This window comes from Mastacembelus armatus, chromosome 12 (genome assembly GCF_900324485.2).
Source record: "Mastacembelus armatus chromosome 12, fMasArm1.2, whole genome shotgun sequence".
Classification (NCBI taxonomy): Eukaryota; Metazoa; Chordata; class Actinopteri; order Synbranchiformes; family Mastacembelidae; genus Mastacembelus; species Mastacembelus armatus.
The window spans coordinates 6,422,869-6,447,708 of record NC_046644.1 but is presented as its reverse complement, the minus strand read 5'-3'; the positions used below and the strand labels follow the sequence as shown (position 1 = coordinate 6,447,708).

The 24,840-nt window shown below is 38.5% G+C and overlaps 2 protein-coding genes across 2 annotated transcripts in view; both read right to left on the bottom strand.

The window, feature by feature from the left end:
* LOC113124610 (protein turtle homolog A-like) overlaps positions 1-12,208 on the bottom strand; it is a 39,505-nt gene extending 27,297 nt beyond the window's left edge. The window contains exons 1-3 of the mRNA XM_026297630.1: positions 12,124-12,208; positions 5,967-6,061; positions 5,627-5,827 (exon numbers count right to left, since the gene is read on the bottom strand). Of these exons, the coding sequence (XP_026153415.1) occupies positions 5,627-5,827; positions 5,967-6,027 (262 nt within the window). The 5' untranslated portion in view covers positions 6,028-6,061; positions 12,124-12,208. The remainder of the gene's footprint in view (positions 1-5,626; positions 5,828-5,966; positions 6,062-12,123) is intronic.
* Positions 12,209-12,940: 732 nt separating this feature from the next.
* Positions 12,941-20,108, bottom strand: LOC113124130 (transmembrane protein 230-like). The gene is made up of 4 exons (XM_026296586.1): positions 19,984-20,108; positions 17,497-17,611; positions 17,154-17,276; positions 12,941-13,802 (listed from the first exon to the last, which is right to left on the bottom strand). The coding sequence occupies exons 2-4, from the start codon at positions 17,596-17,598 to the stop codon at positions 13,662-13,664; spliced, it is 366 nt and encodes a 121-aa protein (XP_026152371.1). The 5' UTR covers positions 17,599-17,611; positions 19,984-20,108; the 3' UTR covers positions 12,941-13,661.
* Between the last annotated feature and the right edge of the window lie 4,732 nt (positions 20,109-24,840).

Below are 24,840 nucleotides of genomic sequence, written 5' to 3'. Positions count from 1 at the left end.
CCTCAAACCGACCAGACCCACAGGAGCTGCCCTAACCCCGGTGGGCTGAGGATCACTCCCCCCATTACAAGAGAGCATCCTCCCCTCATGTGAAGTTCCACAGAGAAGCATATGCTGCAGCAGCAGAAACTATGATGCACCAGCCCTATCATAATCACTTTCAGAGCCTCCTCCTGAACCCGAACCAGCAGCAGAGGGATCAGGGAGACAGGAGAGAATGCATAGAGAAGGCACTGAAACCACGGCCAATGGGCAAACGTGGATTGTCCCTCGCCTGCAGAGAAAACCAGCGAGTGCACTGTCCAGTGTTGCGAGCTGCGAAGAGATCCCCCAAAGCTTGTCCGAATCTGCTCCATACCTGAGCCACCAGGCTCAGATGAAGACGCCAGTCTCCTGTGCAAGGGCCACCGTGGGACACAATGTCATTGCACTTTCCTGCAATGTGCACCACTTTTACAATGCAGGCCCTGGCATTTTATGTGGAACACACAATGGGCTCAGTTCTTTACTATGCCAGTGCTTGTGCATTCCACCTGGCGCTCAGTTCGCTTCAGGTCAGGTGGTCTGTTGTGATTTTTTCTGTTTTTTTTCTCCTGGGTTGCCAGGCCTAGTGTAGCATGGAGCATTTCTGGCTATCATCCTCTGGGCTGTGGGCCATACTGGTCCCTCCAGCCAGCTAAAGAAATGGCCAGTTGGGTTCTTAGAGAAGAGCTCGTCCAAACTGTTGCAAATGTAAGAGTTGCGAATGTGATTGAGACACTCAGTTCGGGCGAGGGGGCCCACACCAGGTGGGCGCAGATTAATTTCTCTTCTGCAGCGAAGGGATATGACCCATTAGCGACAGCCGAGAGGGCCATAAATAACCAACATTGCAGGTAATGCTGCAGTTCTGGTGACTGTACCACTAATTAGTACAGTAACTTTGATGCTGTTATCTAATTTCATCTACCATGATATTTATTTTTAAACAATGTCTGTACTGTTTTTGTTTTGCCTAACACTTACATACTGTAAGTACAGTACATACTGTACTTTGTGTACTATCCCCCCTTATTTCCAGAAAAGAAACTTTTGACTATGCAGTAAAAAGTCAAGATCCAAAAATACCTAAATAAATCTCACAGAGCTTGTTTATGAATGTGCTGATAGGAACACCCCTGCTTAAAAAAAATCCTAAAATTATTTAGTAGATTAGAAAAGTAACAAAATATGAGCGTTGCAACAGGGACCATCACGCTCACACTCCCTTCAATGACTCCATTAAATCAACCAAAGAGCAGCCTTTTGATTGGTCCAAGCTACACAGTACCTTCGATCAGCTTATTATTGCGCGAGCACACACACAATCCAATGTATTTATTAGCCAAACAGTTTCCAGCAGAACCCCCCCCCCAATCCACCCGCCTCAAAGGCTTCGGCCCTCAATACATTCTCAGGTGACAGAAACACAAAACCTTTCAGCGCTGTGATGAAATACAGCTCTTAACAGATGAAACTGTTCTTTCAGAAATGAAATGTATGCAGACCATGCTGGTTTTAGAGCAGAATATGTTATTAAATCTGATGCTCATTTACCTGTTTTTTTTTTTTCTTTAAAAGGAGAAATGCGAAAATCTTCACTAAAATGCACTTCTGATTAAAGACTTTTATTTGAAGTATTTTCAGGTGGATCAAGTAGCTTTTAGAAGAAAGATAGTGTGCAACATCCCATCTCTGTAAAAACACTTCTTAAATCTCATTTTGAACTGGCATTTTATTAATTTCAGCAAGACCTGATGCTTTATACTCTCTAAAGATGTTTTAAATGTTATCACTGCTTTGCTGCTGCTGTTTTGTTGATTGTATCCCCATATTTTGGTGTTTTATCATTCATGTTATGTAAAACACTGAGAATTATGATCTTTAATCATCAACTATTCTAATGGAATAATTACATTTTTGAGGTCAGTCATAAAGCTCATGAACACATTAAAGGCCACACAGAGTGGTTTTCTTTCCTCAGTTTCATTCTGAGTGAAGGATGCACTGGAGATATTGATTTTCTTTCTTCCAAAATGGATATCTAACATTTTGCCAATGACGTTTTTAAAGATAGTCTTTGGGGGAATGATCAGGCAAGTGATTTGTTTTGTTTGACAGGATTCTGTATGAAAAATTATTTAAATTCAATACCACTTCGCACGACACAGACATTTACGTCCCTTAGAATGTGCTATTCATGGGCAGCCAGCCCACAGCCACCAAGAGATGTCGTCAGCTTTTGGCAAGCTGCACAGAGGCAGTCAAGTTTCTGTTAGAGAGAGGTAGATAAGGTTTCACACTCCTTCCTGCCTGTTGCTCTATTAAGCTCTACTGTGTCATCGTTTGAAATTTGAATTGAGACATCTGTTGCTATCGGATGTGGAAGTTTACTCAGTGCTGAAACGAGCAGGAGTAGTCCTAATGCAAACATTCATGTCAAACACAGAGTCTGGAGATGGAGGACATGGCCTGCGATCACAATAGTTCAATTTTATCCATTTAGAGGCGGCTACGAGGGAGTAGTGGAACAAATTGAGCCTCTGTAGAGTCAATCATTGTGTACATGCTTGGGTACCTTCCATAAGAATCAGCACAGGTAAACAACAGTTGGACTCTGCATCCTGAAGCCCAAACTGTTGCGACACCTGAGAACATTCACAGCCTGGGGAGGTGAAACCCACACCAGTCTTTCCATCTCTAAAGCGGCACCTGTTAGTCCAATACCGGCCAGTGTGTGTGAGAAAGCCTGAGCTCAGCATCAGAATGGACAAAGCATCTTTTTACAGCCCTTTGTATCAAAAGAACAGCAGCTTTCTGTTTGTCACCGGAGAGGCATATGAGTAGTGTACCTGTCCTTTTACAGAAGGTGCTTTCTGGGCAGGATGCTTTATGGTCAAGTGAAGTGTGCAAAAAGTGTAATTCATGGTCCAAAGGGTAGGCAAATTTTAGGGTTTTTACTACCAGTATATTGCCCTGCTTCTATGAAACTAACATCCAGCGTAATGAGGTGTGACATCAGTGTACGCTGAAGGATCATCTTCACAGTCAGCGTCAAAAGGCTACTGTCTTTTATGAGCCCGGGCTGGAATTAATGTCTGCCCAGCTCCCACTTAAGATAATTCATCAGCCAAGGTTCACCCTGACTTTATTGCTATGTAAATGTCTGTATCGTATTTCTTGCTCGGCATTGGGTGAGGGAGTGGCATGCAACTCAAATGAGAAAGGCCTCAGCTCAGCTGAAAGCAGGTTCTGAACTTTTGACAAACACACGCCTAAATGTACTGATTACTGCTCTTTACTTAATGCCAGCACATCCATGAATCACATTTATTTAGACTGGACTAATATTGTGACAGAATTGATAATGCTGGCAATGTTCTAGATTCACCTTATTGTCCTCAAATCCTAAACCCCCAGTTAATTGATATTACGAACTAGCTGACTACCAGCTGGTAGTGTCTCTTGATGTTGACCAACAGAGCTCCATTGTTGTCCAAAACCTATTAAAACCTCATAAACCACACGGTTCCACTGGGTGACATGGCCCTAACATGGGAATTGTGCTTCATTTTGAGTCACTCCCACATACTGTACATTGTCCTGCTGTCAGACGTAGTCACTGAAGCATTAATTCACATCTGAAAATACAGAAGTCCCCAACAATAACTCCTATTTGAGAAACATTTGCTAAACACTACAGTGTCCAGATGCTTCAGGAAATTAAACAAACTATTTTTGGGCTGAGCACCACGATCAGTCGGAGTGGACTAACACATTTTTGGGTTTGGTCTTTGCATGAAAATTATAGCACATGCCTTATGTTTTACAAATCATGATTTACATCTATGTCCTCTGCAGTTTCCAAAAGTGAATCATGAAATTAAACGCTCACTTCTTGAGCCAATATGAATGAGAAATACCTGTGAAATGATGAGAACCTCCAGAGCAGCTAAATGGCTATTTTATTAACCCTTCTATACCCACTGACCTGGAGACACCAGATTTTTAAGGTTTTAATCATATACACTGCCACACATTCTAGTAGGATTAGGATACTTTTAAAATAAAGATTATTTTGAAAATGACCAGACAGTTCAAAAGACAAGAGTCTAGCATACTGACAGTGATGTTACACATTTCTATTGATGTAAGGGTTGAAAGTACTGAGAGTCCTACAGTTCTACATACTGCTGGGATAAAGATGAATCATTTTTTAAACTGCCAGTATAAAAATGCTTTAATTGGTTCAGTTTATAATATGTTACTGAAACATGTTCCCAATATTCACATTTAAGAGGCTACACATCTAGACATTTCATACATTACCTAAAATGATTATTCACTGAATGTACTAAAGGTGTTACTGGTTAAGTCTCTGCTGATCGACACATGGGTTAATCCCTTAAATAGTTTTAAAGTTGTTGAAATTGTTCAAGCTCCATCAAATGAAAAATATTCAAGATGTATTGCTCAACATTTTACACACATTTCCTTAAAATTCAGCCTGTCATATTTTGTATCTTTGAAAACTCTGAGACCTCCACTTGAATTTTAAACCAGTGGCAGGTTTGAACAATGTTTAGCTGCACAGCTTGGATTTGTAAAGGCTGATGCAACAGTGTGTAAGAATGGTTTAGGAGGTTAATCCCTTAATTGATTTAGTGGCATTTATGAAATGCCGTGTTACTGATGCTGATATCTACTATCTACCAGTGTTCACGGTGCAGAAAAATGACAACATAAACTAAACAATGCTAGTTAGTTGTCTGCTTCCCTCTGAATGTTACACAGTAAGAATTTATTATCATGCATGCTTGAACAGTTTCTTTTTAAAACGGCACTTTAGTAAAAACCTTGCATGGTGCTTCTGCAGAAATTCAAACAGCCCTTTGAAAGGTCGGCAGGTTGAATTTCTCTCCAGGCAGCTCTACAGAAGAGAAAACAACTCGGGCAAAAGGCAGATGTGAGCCACCCAGACATGCTCTCTTTTTGTTCACATTAGACCCATTGTTTGTGACTTTAAAGGATAACAGAAGCTACACAGAGGTATTCTTGGTCCATTGAGGATCTTTTTTCCCCCAACAGACTCTCTTTGTCCTCAGAGCTGTGGGCAGAAAGTGCACAATGGATGATGATGCAATGTGAGAGTTTCACTCTCTTAAAAAAAGTAGCTCCTACCAAGCCTGGCTTGAATGGCCGTCAAGGTGTGGCGTTGAACATACTCTGAGACCCAGACATGTATTACAGTTCTTCAGTGGAAGCTACTGGGACTGAAGCACGCCATACCCATTGGGATTCGAATCATTTTCAACCTGGGCCTAAAAATGACTAATTTCTGTTATGATAATTGGTCTTTAAAGCCATGAATTTCAACCATGTAGCGGCGCTACACGCAGTAATAGCTTATTATCATCATGCTATATAAATACAAATTATATATTAATACAAAAGTGAAAAATAAGCAGGATTATACCCTACATGTAGAGCACTACCACAGTGTGTTGCATCAGAAAGTGGCAGAGAATTATAGCAATCACAGTGAACAGATGGGACACATGTATCATTACAATTTTTCAGTAGGATTACATATTGTGATGATGCTCACCGTCATATTGTGGATGGACACGAGGTGCATAGGATCCAAATTTAATCAAAACAGGGATGTCAAGCCCCTGTCTAACCCATTCTACCACATGCTGGGATGAAGCAGACACAGCAGCTGGGTCTGATGGAGGAAAGGTACACTCCAACTCCACAACGCCCCCAACCTTCCCTCGCACCTCCGACCTCACATCTTCAACCGTCACTGTTAATCAGAAATGAAATGAAGGATTATTTTCATTATTTCACTAAATGGAAGGATTAATATGGACAAAGGTGTGTGCATGTATCATAAGTGATTAGGATGTAAAATACTTTTCTAATAAAAGGATGGAGATACTTACAAAATAGGCAAAAAGCTGCCACAACAGTGAAAGTCTGCAAATACGATCTTGTTGACCCCATATCTGTCACTCATACAACCTGCAGCATGTTCAGTCTGTTGGCAAGAGAGACACAATTGTCACAATCACATTACTTCCCTGGCTGCATACAAGAAGACAGCCATCTGTGACAGATTTCCAAAGTAAAAGGGCTATAGCAGGGCTGCTGCTTCTGTCATAATTTTACAAACAAGGGGGAGAGGAGTGTTCAGATTTTATACAGCTTTCCAATAACTGGAATTCATCCCATATCATTACACAAATGGGCAGAGCCGCCTCTGCTGCCAGAAAACTCCCTGCCCCCATATCCTTTTCTGAAAGTAAATGTCATAAATGTCACATAAATCTTCTGAGTCACGTGTGGAGTGACATCTAAGTGGTTTATTTAGAGCACATCAATGAAGACATTTGGCTGGAGCAGCCAGCAGACTCTGCACTCAAGGACAGAGATAAGCTGCGCTGATGGGAGCCTAGACTACAGCAAAGCACCAAGGAGCGCAGTTTAATGTCAAGATACAGCAACTGATTTAGTCATCAATGCTGCCTTTTTATAAAAAGTGTAAACCACTAAAAGAAAATAAAAAGGCATCTATCATTTATACTGTCACTCACCTTGTATGGTTAGCTAGTGTATGACATGGCCCTCTAAATCAGTAAAAATCACTCATGCTAATACAAGGTCTACTCTTCTTTTACACATTTGATATTGTACCACACAGAACACAGGTACCTCTGTTTAAGGTTAAATACCAGAGTATACGGGCTGAAACCAGCTCTACCAGTTTAGCCGTTCTCACTTTAGCCCACATCTAAAATAACACCTGATTAATCTCAAGTGAAATACTACTCAAAACACCCATGTAAAGAGCTGAGGCTACTTTTGGTAGAAAACATGTCTACATACATACAAAGGAAAACAAAGGGAAACTTGCTCTCTGTTCCATGTACATGCTATAATAAATCTGCATTTTGAGATCACTCTTTCATGGAGTTTCTTGTTCTTATTGTCTGTATACCTAGGGTGAGGTTCTGAGTAAAGATCTTAAGAGATATTCTAAATTATAAGCTTAACTTCAGATTGTGATGGTCAGACAAATGACGGCCTTGTCATCTTCAGATATCTCTACATGCCCTGAGCAGTGAACACACCCTTGTCCGAGAAGCAACACAGGACATACAGTGTATCTGCTCTCCCCAACCGTAAGGCTTTTATAGGCTTTGTCATTTCATGGCCAGGGCAAAGTCTGAACCGGTGGAAAACAATTACACAGGCTGTCAACAGCTGCTCTGCTTGTTCCAACACTCTCCCATGCTTCAGCAAACAGCACAGCATACACAGATTTTCCACAAAATCAAAGAAAGTCAAAAGGAAACCTCAATCTGCTGCTTGTCTGGCGATTACACTCTGTTGGAACAACAACACTCTTCTTTCCCCTGCCCTTCAGCCGAGTGGCTTTATGCAAAGCAGCACAACAGAGAGTTTATCCTGAACTCATTACATTTGAATTAGGCATCAAGTGTTTTGATGAAGCAGAGCAACCAAGGTAAAACTTCAACATCATAATTCTGTCACTTCTCATCTTCACACAGTGGGTGAGGATGAAAGAACAGCTCACACTCACACTCTCTCTCACACACACACACACACTTAGGACTTCCTATTGCCATGACTGAGCGGCGGTGACTCTTCCCTGTTTAGCACATAATGAACAGATGCTCAGGATTTTCTCCTTGTTCTTCACTGGCTGCTTCTTGTTAACTAATAAGAATGGAGATGATGAAGACTGAACACCCTGTAACAACATTGATTATGTCACTAATGAAAGAAAGAACCAAATACTTCTGCTCTGCATTTGGTTCCTAGACACAGACAGCTACAGATTAATAAAAGGACTGTTTACATTTGTGTGTCTGGCGAAATACTAAGGCAATAACACAGAATGACAGTGGGCATAAAAAAGAAAAGGTGTGTGGAGAGAAAGGCAGCTGGGAAAATGTGGTAAACACAGCAAGGAGAAAGATGAGAGGCAAAAAAAACAAAACCTTGTTAAGCTGCAGGGCATTTTCTGTCATTAAATCTGAACTAAAAAGTGAGAATTGCCAAACAAAGCGGCCTGCACAGGTGAAACGCTCAGCCATGGTAACACAGAAGGTCTCTAGACATTTCCCTCCAACGTATTCCTCCTTCCTCTGACACACGGACATGCATAAACATAAGCACAGTGACAGCACTCTGGAAAATGTTTAAAGCTATAATAAATGAGCCACTAGCTCACAAAAGAAAGAACCCTGTCAGACAGATTTTTCAGTTGACAGAAATAGAAATGTCAGTGACAGGCATGTTGTTGAAATTCTATGTTGTTGCCGTTTTAATCTACCGAAGGAGAGAAATGAGGACCAGCTGATTCATCATGGCCGAGACATAGCAACAGATTTATCTGCAGCTCAGCCTCCCCTTACCACACCACGCTTCAAACCAAAAGATAAGGGGCTCCTACACATTTGTTTTCTGATCAAATTCCATTTCCCACGAGATTGACCATGGTCCATGTTTTTGTGTCTATGATCAAAACGGCTCCATCATAATCTTCCAGGTACTGATTTAGAAAGCTGCAGGTACCGCAAAAACGCAAAACACAGGATCTCTGGTCACTGACTGTTTCAGAGCTGTTTGTACCTGTAACAAGATAAACTCGAAAATGAACCTCGGACCAGAGTGAAAGTCAAATCCTCATTGAGCAGTGACTTAAACAGGGCAGACTACATTCTTAATTCTTTAACTAACAACACCCTATTGGCAAACACTTCTCCAAAGACCCAATTGAAAACATTCACTTCCTGACAGAAAATAATAAGTCAATAAATGCAAACATCAGGATGTTCACACGCTCACAGCTCACGATGATCAGGTCTAATTGTTTACCACTTTCAATATATTAGTTTAACGTCAGCATGTCATTGTTAGCACTAAACACAAACTGCATCTGAGACTGATGGGAATGTCATGAGTTTTGTGAACTCATGACAGCACTACATATATCACATGACAAGTCAGGTGATCACCAATGTTATTACAATTCAGCTTATGGAGAACATGGATATCTGTGCAAAAAGCCATTCAATAGTTTCTATTTCTCAAAAGCCCACAGCTTTCTCAGCCTACTGAGAAAGCCAAAAAAAAAGGGGAAAGATGAATAGACCAACCGATATTTAAATAAAACTAACATCAACACAGTAGTGTTGTTTCCAACTCAAAAGTAGCTGAAGGCTACTGCTCTTTACCCATCACTTTCATTCACATCTTTCAGATTGTTCTTCTACTAAAACAATGAACTAAACTAAACTAAAACAAGAACTAAAACTAGAACTAGAACTTTTAGTACTAGAACTAAAACAATGTTCTAGTACTAAAAACAATTTTCAATAGTATTTTTCTTTTTACACCAGGTCTTTGGAGCTTTGTCAGATGACATGCTTTGAAATCTCACATCAGAGTGCTGATCGCCATACGCCTCACAAAGCAGAAAAATCGTGCCCATTGACATTCAACCTGTTCTCGCCCACGTTTTCAGCAGTAATTGTCATTGTGTTTAGTTACTTCAGAGCTTAAGTTCTTCCCCACGAGGTGCTAACATTATTTTGTCTGGCCTCAGTAAGTGTACATTTTTTTTCTCTCATGGCTTGCACATGGCTTAGAAAAGTCAATTTTCAAATTCTACCACAAGCTTTCCATCACAATAGAAACCTCTTCATGGCTCAGTTTGATGTGCACTTAAGAGAAAATAGGACAGATTGAAAAGTGGAGAGAAAAAAGGAAAAATAAAAAGGTTTCTAATGTGCGTGTATCTTTATGCCCAGAGTACAAACGTTGGATATCGTTTCTATGAATCTGAGAGCAGACAGGCATATCCAGATAAAAGCACAATCATTTTGTTGATTTCATCTATGAAATATACCTGTCACAAAAAAAAAAACACAACATTAAGACAATGTGATTGTTTTGTAAGTCACACACACAAATACCTGTCATAGTATTAATACCCAAGTCAAGGTCCTAAACTTTATTTTTCAAGTCAACATCTTTTTCTGAGCTCAACTTTAAAGCCCCTTCAGTTTTTTTAAATGTGTGTAATGTGTGTATATATATATATATATATATATATTATATAAATATATATATAAACAGATTATAAATAAATGATGTCTGAATATGATAAGGGGAGATATCCTGTCAATGTGCTGTCCTGCACAGCCTGATGCAGCTTTCTCTGCACCTTGTGCAACGTGATTGATCAAATTGATTCAAAGCTGGTGTCAAGAGTTTTCATAATACACTTTTTAATGTTTGAGCTTAGGACTATCTCAAGTCATTCCAACTCAAAAGTCCAAATAATGTTGGTTTGTAAGTCAAATTTTGAGAATCAAATCTTGTTTCCAAGGCTGGTAGCAATCTCCACTGTGCCAGAGAAGCTGTAACTCAATATCAGGAAGGTAGACATGCCATTGTTAGGCATTTAAAAGTTAAATGAAAAAGCAGTCTTACGTAAATGGCAGAAATGGTTTTACTTTAAAGGCTCTGCAAACCCAGCTTGTCCATCAACTTGTTCTCATGAGACCATGAACTCAAAGTCAGTTTTGCTTCACACAAGGAATTTCTGATTCTGCCTTTCCTCCTGTGCTCTTTCTGGTTGTTTGTAGTGGGAGGGGCCGTGTTGATAAAAGGGGATGTCATTTACTTCTGTGCATCAATCATTACATATTAAAACATGGCAACTCAATTAATCAGCTAGTGAGTGTTAAACACTTAATCACCAAAACCTACAATCTTGTTTAACTGATTGAGTCCCCACCTTAAAAAAGAAAAAAAAAAAAAAAAACTTTGAAGCCAAGTTTGCAGGGCCTTTAAAAGACAACACCAGTTTGTTTTACATTAGTGTCAGTTTTTATTGCGCTGCAGCTTTCTGAGCATGGATAATTCATCACAGTCATCATTATGCCTCCTTTAATTTTTGTCAGTGTAACATTATTGCTGAGTGGAGATTCAATGCAGTATGTCAACATGAATCTGTTTTCACAAACTACAACAGGCTTTTCAAAAGATCCACGAGCAGTAATTTACATCTGCTTGAAGTGTTTACTGCATCCGTGTACACACTATCAGTCAAAAGTTTAGAGACATTTTCCTATTGACACAAATTAAAGTGTGTCCAAACTGTTGGCTGGAAGTGTAGTGGAGGTGATGTCAGATTAGTCCTGGGCCTTTACAGAATTGTACACAAAAACCAAAAGGAAAATATTAAGTGATAGGAAACAGATGGCAACTAGACAGATTGATCCAAACCACGAATACAATTCACACTCATCACATGAACGCTGTCAGGGTGAAGTTTAGGAGAATATCCCTCCCCATAATCTGGGAAATAATGGCACAATAGAAAGGTCGATACAAAGTCATCAGCACAAGAAAGATTTCACATTATCCATCGTTATTGCACCGGTGTGAGGGAAAGTTATAGGCTTTGTGTAGCCATTAAACAAACAGCCGAAAATCTCCTTGCTAAATGTATTGAGTTGGATAAGCAATAAAAGATGGTATCAGCTCAGAGTCCATTTCTCCCAGAGCAGGAAATACTGACAGGTACATTCAACTGCAGCACTTTTATGATGAAAATAAGAGCTTCCAGTGTTCAAAACACACCATGTTAGGAGCTTCAGATAACTTCATCATTTGTCAACAGCCTTGTGGCTCATCACTACAGCCTAATTAAAACAAAGCACGCCAGAGGGAGGGAAACAATATACATGCGTCGTATAAATGAGAAGCACAGAACTAAATGGTGTCTGGAGGTTTGGACTTAGTGCGTGAGAAGTGACTGCTCTTGAGCTCAAGCTCCACAAACTTTCTGTCAGTTTCACATTTCACATCATAATGGAAAGACTCAATAGAAACTCCATGGCCGAGGTTTTAAATGCATGACACAGTTCTGAGGATTGAGAGGAAATTTCGCACTCCCCCGGTATGAGCTCAGAGCATTAATTTCTCATCCTTCTCAAAGCTGCTGGAAGTCAGAAACACTTTCAGAATCATTAACTGCTGTTATTTTTTTTCTTCTCCTACCTGTAACACGGTTACTGATGGCCGCCGGTGGATTTCCTTCTAAAAACACATCCTTCGCATGTTGTTTTGGTTTGTCAACTTGTGCCTCAGTTTGCTGCATGTGGAGAGCAGGTCACTGGAAACACACTGAAAGAGGGCCTTGCTGATTTGTGGTGCTGCAAACTACCAGAAACATGAGCGTTTTCTTCTCAAACCCCTCCGGCAACAGGTGTTTGGTTTACGCACAGGTCACAGGGAAGCGTCGACGCACTGTGCTGCTCCCTCTCTGGGCTCAGCCCTCTCCCTCCCCCCCGTCCCCTCCCACTGCAGCCTCCACTGGCTGCTGCTGTTACCCTGTTAGGTTCAAAACACTCAGACCACATCAAACTGAACTGAAGTTACCAACCACAGCCCTTTAAGCCCTTTCATGTTTGAGCCAATGCAGATTTAATAAAAGTGTTTGTGCAGGCAGAGGATAAAAAGGCGATTTTTCTTTTCTTTTTTTTTTTTTTAGCCATTAATCTCTGATGGCATCCAGCTTTAGTGGTAACCACAAGAGGGTGTCCTTTACTTTATGTTGTTGGCACAACCTGGAAAAAAAGTTACACTTAAACGTAAGTCGAAATAAACACACAAGACGTGGCATGTTTTGGCATGCGTGAGAACAACAGCATAGTTATATGGTATGGTAATGAAAAAAAAATGTTTGTGTGACTTTATACAAACAAATAATTTTCAAATTATTAATTTATCTATTCCTGAAATATTACCAGAAGTTATATATCGTCTTTTATTGTGCCTAATGTGAATTAAGTTCATCCATGAAACAGAAGTTTTCTAGTTTTATTTCATCTTTTTTAATCAAGCCAGGCCATGTAGCTACATATACATGTTTCTTATGATATTCATAATCAAATGAATATGCAGAAATAGAAACACCTCATACTGAATACAATACATTCATTCAAAAGTACACACTCTACTTGTAATCATTCTGTGGATATTAATGCAAATATAATCTCTCAGGAGAAATGCAGCTTCCAGAGGGTCTCATTACATTATATAACCTCATATAGATATTTATATAAGATACACAATAAAACTGCTGTGCAACTGTACAATACACATAAGGCTAAACTTTCTAGCAGTAGTCAGTTTGAAGGCATGTGTTTCACCACTTGTCTTTGTTATCATGTTTTGAATGAGTGGTGAGTACTGCATGGCAGCAACATGTTGCTGTGCTGTGCTCATTTGTCAATAAAGAAAAATGCATAAAGGCTCTAAGGTCAAGCTTTTTCAGTGGGTGGGGGGGTGGAGATAATAGAGAACAGATAAACAAGACACTGTTATAAAACTCAGTTAAATGGTTAATGTCCTGTGCATTGAAACCTGTGGATAAACACACATCCCCGTAGAAAAACAGTGATAAAGTCGTGCCTTTTACTGCTACATACATTCAGAAACTCAAAGTAAAAAAAAGTAAGCAGCAGGCAGCAGTCTCAGGATACACAGTGTGGCAAAAGGAGGAATTCTCCTCTACTCATCTGCTGCCATTTAGCTTAGTCACCAAAATCTGGGATGTCGTCGTAGGAGTAACCCCGGTAACCTTTGGCGGCGTAATAAGCAATTCTCAAATGGTAAAATCCAGGAAGGAAAACAAGCAGCCCTATGATGATGACAGGAATGGTGCGGTCTGGATGCTGAAAACCAAGAACAGAAAATGGATTTATAGGTCAGAGCCTTTTGAGGAATCACAAGATCCACCAGCTACTCACTGCTCTGACCTTTCACCATGTGCAAGCAAACATTATTAACAGGAATACTGTATGTGGTATTGAGATACTGGACCACAGAGTCCTTAAAGTATTCAGTAGACTTAGACATATTAATTTCCACACGGCCTGCCTGCACAATATAAACCTCCTCTGAATGAACAGGGTGTGTAAGAGTCACACACATAAGATGACTTCATCTGTCTGAGATCTAGTTTCATGTATATTATTTTTCATTCCATGTCCTGGGTAGCTAACCACTAGGAGACACACTGAAGTGATGTTTAATTGCACCACCAGATGGCAGTCTTGTGTACTGAGTTAATGGAGCCCTTTCACTGTTATTTTTGAAAGATACAGCAGCCATTGAGTACATAATCATCTTATTCAGGTTTTAAAACTTTATTACTGTCTGTGTCATGTACATGTTCTATTGACAAACACAGGAAATCAGAATCAATTCAAGTACAAAATAAAAGGAATTTACAAAAAACATACAAAAAATGAAAAATGTGTTATGTAGCTTGACAACTGGTCACATGATGACAACTGATCCATCTTCATGAGAATTGAGCAAAGTCCATTAGCCAGTGCAGAGGAAAGCTCTGATAAAAGCTCCTAAGTGGATTGTGTATGAACAATTTTTGAGAACAAAAATATTTTTCTTCCAAGGTCAAAAATGAAGAATGAACTCAACCACATTGTGTAATTTTAGCAGTTGGCCCTTGTTTTTTCCAATTAAAATATGACTGTTTATTACCTGAATAAAAGGGTTAAATCGCTTCAAAATGAGCTTTATTTACCTTCATTTGCCTTTTATTTGCCCCTGCAATTTTCTTTGACAATGTTCACTCAACACCTTGACTTTTGCTCACCAGAAATACTGCTGTCCAATAAACATAGGCACACATGCACACTCTCTGACTAAAACAAAAAAAGTAATTGAACCGTATTCTTTTGTCCCAAAACACCCACGATTTCTTGCAACAGAGTCCTGCAATATCCATCGCTTAGCCCTTGTGTAATTTGCAGTATTAGACATGCTATTTTAACTTGCGTGGGCTAATTGGCAAGTGGATGGCTCAAATATTCTGATGCTGCCTTCATGTCACATCAAATTTTCTGCAAACACAATCTACAGACTGGAAACAACATTCACATTAACCTCCTACTTATAATTACAAATATAATATGTGCAGGATGTGTTATGTCCCACATGGAGTCATGAATTTCGGAAGCTGAAGCCCCAGTAGGGGTTCACCAAAATTGGCACTCCAATGTATAACATATCAAAATCATTAGTTATATTCACACACACACAAACCATTATGGGCTAGGAGAAGAAAGGGTGTAGCAGAAAACTGGCACATCAATATAACCGTTCAATTACGCTATTTAAAGACGAGATTAACTGCAACATTGTCAAATTACTGCCTAAGTTGCAATTTTATATATAAATGTGTGTCCAAAATAGGGTTGGGCCTTAAACCACACTACTTTTTTGGTAGAGACTGAATGTTTTTGTAGTACAGAGTATAAAAAAGTGCCAAGTCATAAAAGTTGGCAACAGATGTATGGTCAAATCTCTTTTCCATCTTTTATTGACATTTGTCAATTTAGACTATTAAATGTTGGCATAAGTTTAGACATTTAACATTTGATCATTTAGTGCTGAAATAAAACAGTTTTATATACTGTTTCATAAATATGTTTATATCTATCAAAGTTTCAGTGCTGAAACTCAAGTCCTGAATCAGAACTGGTAGTCAGTATAATAGAGAAATGGAAACCTTTATCATCATCTTTAGCTATATTGTTAAAAGTTAAAACAATTTCAACACAATCATCATGCACATTAAAGCAGTGTAGTGCCAGGCATTTTTACAGTTTACACTGCAACCTAATGTAAAGGAACCGTTCAAAATTGTGATAAACAATGCTTATTTGTTTCCACTCGGAGTTAGATGAAAAGATTGATAGTAATTTCAGGTCTATTTTGTAAAATTGCTGAATATGAGGTTACTGCTATCTGCTGTTTAATTTAACTTAACCCAAAGGCTGAAAGGGGAGGAGATTAGCCTGTCTACATGTACAGTAACGATATGTGTTTAGAACTTTTAATGCTATTTAAAGCACAATTTTTCATTTTACATTGCAGTTCACTAATGATTTAAACAAATAACTATAACATATTGAGCATTAAACAGGCTTGTAGTCAAGACTTTGTAACTTTTAGATACAACCAGTCTAAACATTTCCCTGTGTTTCCAGCCTTTTTCTTTAAGCACCTCAGAGACGAGGCTCTTTTTTGCTGGGTGTAGTGAGTACAGGTCCTTCATTTCAAAACTGCTGTGTGGTGTTCCTCAGGGAATGATGCTTGGACCTATTACAATTTAAATCTACATGTTACCTCAAGGACCCCTTTTAAGAGCACAAAATATTTTCTATTTTTATTAAGATGTTACTCAAATCCACTGTGGTTGAAACTTACTCTCTGCAAAGCACTTTCAAAACTGTTTTACAAAGGAGCTTTATAAATAGTTAATCATTATTGAGTGCAAGTGCCCAATAGCGTCTGCTCTTGGAAGCTAAGTGAGACCGTGCCTGGTTAGTACTTGGATGGGAGACCAACTTGCAAAGTTGTAAAACTTGTGCCAAATACACAATGTGGATCAATTGATCCACTGTGGCGAGCCCAAATGGGAATAAGCCAAAAGAAGAAGAAGATTTATGCTAAGCTAACCAACAGCTGTTTGTAAATTTATATTTAGGGTGGAAAAATTAGAGAACTATCATTCTACTCACCTAACACTTTTCAATAAATTGAGTGATGTCAAAATGTTAAGCTATTCCTTATTCCCTTAAGATGCACCTACGACGAGGTGAAGACTTCATTAATCAAACATCCTCCAGAGGCTTCTTTGTTTCACATATACTACAACAGGAGCCCCTCAAAACAGAAATATATCTTTCCAACAGTATTAACAGATATGAGGCAGACAATTCAGATAGAAGCATTTTTATCACAAATGGATTTTCTGGATATTTGCAGTCTGGGAATAAGCTTGAAAATGTATTAACTTTAGTTTTAAGGAACCCTAGTATTATAAGAGAAAGTGATATGCCGAACAATGAGCTTTTTTCCAACAAAAAAGACATTGCATTTAAATTTACATGCAGCAGAGACTGGTTTAACTACAGCCCATCTATATAAATTTTACACACAATCAGTAGCTTTCTATGTAAACAAATTGTATTATATGACTTGACCAAACTCACCTCAACTTTTATGGTTCCTGACAAAAGAAGGGCCCCAAAGATTATCAGTAAGGAGCCAATCAGAAAAAGGAATATCGCTAGTGCAATCGCCTTGTATGGGACCTTTGGTGGGCTTTTCTTGAACTGCAAGGGATTCAGGTGTTAGACAAAATAAAAAACAGTCAGTTATCTGAATTATTGTAGTGGATAACTGCAAACAGCAAAGCTTATTGAAGGTGTGGCACTACAATTGTACACACAAAGTACATTTATAAGCAATATGTAGAGCAGCATGACACAACATCAAAGACAATACCAGGTTTGTAAAATTACCAAATCTCAAATCAATTACCAAATCTCTTACCTGTAAGTCTATGTAACCATCGTCATCTGCAGGCAGCCGTGAATACTTCACTTTGTTGTTGGATATTCCAGCACCCAACAGGTTGCTTCTAGCTGCCTTCATTATCTTTCAGGAGCTGGATGGACATAAAGATGAAGCGTGGTAATCATCCAATATACTGCAGCTTCACTGGCCCAATCTCATTTCTCTTTACTTAGTGACTTAAAAAAGATGGCCCAATACACCTAGAAATATTCTTTTTAAGTAATAAGATTAAAGTTACAACTACCAACTGTCAAGTCAAAATATCTCATCATTAAATATCAACTCACTACATATATTGTCAAAAAACCCTGCCCTGTGCAAATATTTGTTAAAAAGCTCAGACTGAGAAGCTATTGACCAGAAAATGCTTGTCCTGTTTTTTTCATTTCCATTATGTCACTTCTGCTTGTGCACATAAACAATGACAATTTCATCCAACATCCAATTCAACATTCAATTTTTGCAGATGAAACTAGAGGAGGTCACTGACTCTTTCCATCTAAAGCACTGATTAGTAAAATGAGTTGTTTTCAGCACACTGTCTGAGTGGTTTGGGGAACTGATTATTCTTTTCTTTTCCTACTATGTCTACAAAATCTGCCTAAAGCATATTCTGAATAAAGCATTTTATTCTTACAATATATTTTTACCAACATTTGGACAAACAGTGGGGAGAGAATCATATTAAATGAACACTTCAACTTTACTGTAGTATTAATTGACACTCCCCATATCACACCAGTTCTTAGATCACTACACTGGCTTCCCGTTAGTCAAAGGATAGATTTTAAAATCTTATTGCTAGTTTATAAAGCACTAAATGGTTGTGGACCAAAATATATCAAAGATATATTGGTTCCCTATGAGGTTTCCAGACCCCTCAGGTCATCTGGGACAGGTCTACTGTGTGTTCCCAGAACCAGAACCAAACAAAGTGAAGCAGCATTCAGTCACTATGCTCCTCACTTGTGGAACAAACTTCCTGAACACCTGAGGTCTGCTCAAACTGTCAGCTCATTCAAATCAGGACTGAAAACTCTGTTGTTTACTGCTGCCTTCGAATAATTGTTCATCGTTGTTTTCTTAATGTGCTTTTATGTTTTATTTTAATTTACTTTACTTGATTTAAATTTATTTTATGTTAAATGTCTTTACTTTTAAATGCTCTTTTCAATGCTTTAATGTAATTATATGCCTTGTAAAGCACTTTGAATTGCGTAGTGTATGAAAGGTGCTATACAAATAAATTTGCCCTTGCCTTTGCCTTTTAAGTTGTGATGGCTACTGTTTCTTTTCTTCAGCTTTTGTCCCGTGTCAGGGTCCACTAGTTTTCTGTCTACCTCAGAAACACTGACCCCATGATGATGCAAGAAAGGTCTTTCAAATCAGCTGGCCTGTCGCTGACGTCCTGCAGCGGTGAATTTTTACAGGTACAGGTTGCTAACCTGACACCGAACTCTTATTAACACCTGGTACTCCAAAACAGTCCTCAATCAAAGTATTAACCTGGCCTGACACTGGTGCCAAATTGACCAGGATTAAGTGCAGAGGGAAATTCTAACTACTACTACTACTACTACTAATAGTAAGTAAGTAGTAAGTCTAAAGAAAGTACATTTTCTCAAAAGTTTCAGAGATTATCACTAATTCATGGCATGCACAAATGGAAAAATACCACAACAATGATCTACCCCAGAGGGACTGACAGAAGTGCGAGTACACATATGATTTGAACTTCCTCAGGGCCAACATGTTGTTTATGTTGGGACATTCTGGCTCTGTGCACCTCGGCACCTGAGTCCCCCACGGGACACTAAATCAATGAATAAAAACTCCTTTACTTCAGCCTGAAGGGAGACTGGAAGAGTTTTCAGAAACACTGTTATTTCACTGGCAGCTGTCACATCAACTTGCAACCGAGCCGCTCTGATGAGGAAAAGCTCCAGGTTATAGTTTTTGTGCAGTTCCAGCATTTACTTCAAGAAGAAAATCCTGTGGATTTCCCATAGTATTGCTTTGATTATGCAGTATAACTTACCTGTCTGTAACAACTGTAAAAAAATGAACAATTTACATTTGTACATGCATCTCATAGCAAATAAACATGTATTATATGTTATTTTAATATACTTTATATTATGGCCATGTTTTCTGGCCACACCACAGGCTTCATGCACTGTTTACAGGTTGTATAACATGTATAAAGTATTAGCTCAGTGTGTTTGCATTAACAGTGCTATGTATTTGCTTTTCTCTATAACCTGTAGCAGCTGTACCAACTCTTAGCGTCGTCTGGTTCAAGGCTGGAAGTAAAAGTTTACTTTTAGTTTAACTTCAGTCCAACATTTCTCCGTCTGTGATAAACATTTATACATAAGTAGCCGGAGCATTAGCTTCTTAGAAGTTTCGCTAGGTAAAAGCTAACTAACGTAAACTAACACAGACACATTTGCTCTCTCGTACCTTCCCCCGAGGTTTGATTAAAACGGTAGATGTCGTTTTTCAGCCCTGCTGCTCCCTCCGCTGTCACATTATTGTTTTCACTAATGGAAAATCTACATCAACTTCCTTATTTACAGCCCCCGCGCATGCGCACTTTGTCCTCATGCTTCAGACTCGATTTAATGAAACTGATCAGCTGAAGTCGCCAACATTAAAATTAAATGTTTAGCAGCAGAAGATTATTTACTATTTACTGCTTCACAGCTCTGTTTTGACACGTTTTCTTTTAATTTATTAATTTATTTATTTAAATTCTTTTAATTTCCAATAAGAAATTTCAAAGAGAGGCTCTGACCGAGGGGACCTCTGACCTTTTAGACCCCTGGTCCTTTACCCAGGAGGCCCATTCAGTACTTCACACTTCATTATGTATTTTTTATTATTATGTATTCATGACAGTTTTTCACCGTACCATAAAATGACCACATGCCTATATTAGATTTAAACTTGAAAACTAGACAAATAGATCTATATGTTAGCCCAACTAGAGCTGTAAGCAAAATAAAATGAAGAAAAATATATTTCAAATGCAGAAAAAATATTTCCCTCTGACCCAGACCCAACTGTGTTATTATCACAGGTGTATTAGCTTGTTATGTGTTTTACCCTCAAAAGAAAAAAAAGTCAGTTTCCTTTGTATTTGTACATTCGCACCAACACATTTACTATAAATTCTGTTAGCAGTGAAACAAATACTCAGGTCCTTAAGTAAAAATAGAAATACACAAAAAGTCCTGCATTCAAACTTTTGCCTGGATAGAGGTACAAAAGTATTGACATCAAAATATACTTGAAGTAAATCAAAGTTATTCATTATGCAGAATGACACATTTAAAATATATTACTGAATTATAATATTGTTGAATTATATCACATTAATGGTGTCTGTGAGGCTAAATTTTATCAACTTTATATGCTGTAATTCAAGCTGCTACTGTTCTTTCAAGTATTTTTAAAATAAAAGGGAGATTAGAAATAGGTCTGTAACTGGACGGTAAATGGCACTGATACTTCCTCGCACTAGAAGAAGGTCCTCCAGTTTGAGCTTTTCACAAAGTGGATTACCTGCCATGGCGCTCAGTGACATCACTGGTGTTAAACTGATATGTATTTTTGTAAGCTGAGGCCATTACATAGTTTTGTTAAGGAGTGGCTGTGAATCTCGGTTTATTAAGGAAACAGTGACCCTCTGTTGAAACCTACACAGTCACTTCTCTATTAGGCTCTATGATAGAAAATGAATTTACTACAGCCTATAGGAAACATCGATCTGTGAGGAAATCCCATCATCTTATTATTCCTTTCCTGATGTGAATGTACTAGTATATCCCTGTGTGTCATTAGCTGGTGTACAGTATGTACAGAAAGGCTCCTCTGTCTAAATCCCATAAATCTCCATAAAGCTACCATCTCTTAGAGTCTAAACTGCCTACAGTATATCTAAAAAGTCAATTAACTTTGTTAGACACAGACACAGATAATAAATATTTATCAATCCGATTTAGAGAAATGCGGTATGTGCCAGTCAAATAATATCAATTAAGGAAGGATTGTTTCATTGCTGAGCTAAACATAACAGCCTTGCAGACTAGATTAGAAGTTTCTACTGATGGCAGGGACCTTCACTGAAAATTTACTGTGCTCAGAAATGAACTCTAGACTCATAAATAAGACAAGAGAGTGAGCACTAGCTACTTTGAACGTTGATAGCAATACAAATAGAACTTGGCAAGTCAAGTAGAAAAACTGTTGGAAAAGGCTTTAAATCATTACCATCATCAAAGCCAACTAAGGGCAAGAAATACAACGTACACTCCAGAGGACATTTCAGCAACATTTCTTTCCTTTTATATTAAATCAAAAAGTACACCAGACACTTTCACAACCGAGAAATTTATGAAGAGTATTAACGTCCCAGTGCAAGCAGAGTAAACAAGTAAACACTCTTCTTACAGCTCATAGGTTTACTGAGACCTCTGGTCAGCTGTGCTGCCAGCATTTAAATTAACAGCCAAGACACATCAGTCACAACAGTCAGAATTTCTTCATTATTTAATGTCCAGATTAAAACACTTACTAAAACAGACATGGCCAAATGAACACACTTGAGACACACTGTGCACATGCAGTGAAATATCCATCAAAAATCTCAGTGCACGTCAATATAAAAAAACAGTCTCTGGTTTTCATTGTGCTGAAATTTCATATCTGAAAATGTGTTACTGCTATACCACAGGCAATATTACATGGCCCACACCATCATATTGTTGAGATTCACATGATGTCAGTACCTGCTGTTGTTCCAGTGATCCTAAAGCACAAGAGCTGGCAGAACACCCTGTTCACCTCAGCAGGCTCATATTGTACCTACTGTTTTAATTTATAGTTTTGTTCTGCAGATTTTTTCTTACAGTGTGTAATGTGTTTTGTCACATTACCACAAAAAGCAGTAACTATTGAAACAGGAATGATACAGTGAGTTTTGTTCCACTTCATGTATTTATATAGAGGTCATTTTTGCATGTCATATTATTGCTGTTTTATATTTGAGACTTTTAAAATTATGCTTGAGTCCCAAAAATAATACATTGTTTTATTTATTCATTTCCGTTGTATATATTTTATGTGCCTATATGATCCATGGCAGTAGAAGATTTCTCATGACTACAGATTACCAACCCTGGAAGAAACTCTCGCCCAGTGTCAGCTGGGAATGGCTCTAGGCGCCGCTAGATGATGGATGCATGGACAGATTACCAACCATAAAGTTCAAAGAGACCCATATACTAGTGTATATTCAGTTTACAATAATAAAACTTAAATGATCAAAATATAAACAAATACTTTACCCCAATTCTTTAAACCAACAGAGGAAAATAAGCTTTTAATAAATTATATACTCTATTCAGTCTCCCTATGGACACATCAAGACACTATACAGCAACATTGCAAACCTAAGCTTGAACTGCAAATCCACAAAAGCCCTGGTGATTATGGACTGTAATTCATAATTCTGACTGCCCAGCAAGCCGTGAAGAAGGACTGAGGCCTGGTCTACCCTTCAGTTCATTTCCCCTGCTCTGAGCAGAAGCTAAAGAACAAGAATTTAATATTGCATCTGTTCAGTTGGCTCATCATAAACAACTTTCAGTTTTTCGTAGAAATCCAACAAGGTTACATCAGACAAAACCCAAAGCATTTTTTGAGCATTAAAGATCATGGGTTTTCACTCTGCATTACACAGAACAGCAGACTCACCCTGGTTTCAGCTATATTTTGGCCTAGACCCTGAGGTCAAGCAGCCACTCTCGGATCGTGACTGTCTTGAAAACTCAGAAGTGAAAGAGAAAAGCATGGGGTGGGCCTGCACAGCAACATACTTCATGGTCATTGAATTAGAACAGAACTGGCTCATTCAGTATGTCTCAGTTGGCCATATTGCTAACCTTGTCACCTAGAGATTTACATTTACTAAACCGATTGCAAAGTTATACTGTGGTAGCACTGGCTGGATTATGTGTGAATATTTTCTGTATTAAGCCTGATCGTGATCTTTCCCAAGCTTTAACCAGATAAAACCCATACAGACATGAAGAGAGCATCCAAAACCTAATCTGAGTGTAATTACATTTTCCTCAAAATATATTTGTTGTTTCAAATAAACTGTGCTATGAGAAAAGAACACTGAAAGTTCATTTATACACATTCGCACACCTACACATATTTGTGTGGGCATGCACAAAGATTATAGCTACTTATATGAATTATAAGAAAATATTGACACAAAAATGAATAAATATTTAAAAATAAAGAAATACTTCATTGTTTACTATCAAAATTAGGAACCTTATAGAAATGCTGCTAAAATCAATCATCTCAAAGCTAGACAAAATTCCAGTGAATGATATTTGCCCTAAACAAACAGATTTATTTGATGGTTCAAAGTCAACATGTGCAACTGAAAGAACCAGTTATCTGTTTGCTTATTCAAATAGTTGTAGCAACCTCAGCATTTTCAGCAATCAAAAGGACATTCCTCAGGTTGGTTTAGCCATGGTATGTCTTTCCATTCATTTTCTACTTTGGTTTTTTCCTCCTCTTACTCCAGTAGTTGATGCATTCGTCCTGGTTGTCTGTCAATCCCACAGGCTTTACAAGGTAATGAAACAGCAGTGCTCATTTTAAATTCCATTTGCCCATCTCCAAATGCACTCCATGATTAATTTTATTCACTACATCTTTTTTCTCTCAAGCAAATCTCCTGGCATCATAGGCATCCTCCAACATCCTCTGCAGGGCCGTGCCAGGCACAGGAAATCAAGTTAGCATTGACATCATTTCTTTGAAACGCCTACCTGGCTGTGTCTACGCGTGGCAGGAAAACACTGTTTTGTTCATTTGATGGATGTACTGTAAGTGCATCAAAATGAACTGTGGCCTAAGTATGAAGGCACCTCTGAAATGTGCTTCAGCTTTCTTTTGTTCAGCTGTCAGAGCCCAAGCTTCTCCTCAGTGTCCTGACCTGCTGACGCACATGTAGCTGAGCATGCTGGGATATTGTGCACCTTTTAGAACCATAGTAACAAATGCATGATGTTTGAATGAGACTAATTCTAAAAGTTTAGATTGTGATATAAAGCCATATTTTCTGCTGCCCTATACCTGAGACATTAAATATAGATTTTTGGGATTTTGGCAGAGGGGGACAGAATAACTTCAAAACCAGCTGACCAACCCAGCGCAAATTATCACTTCATAAAATCCTGATTACCATGATAAATAGCATTATTATAAAACAAGAACATCACTAGCATTCAT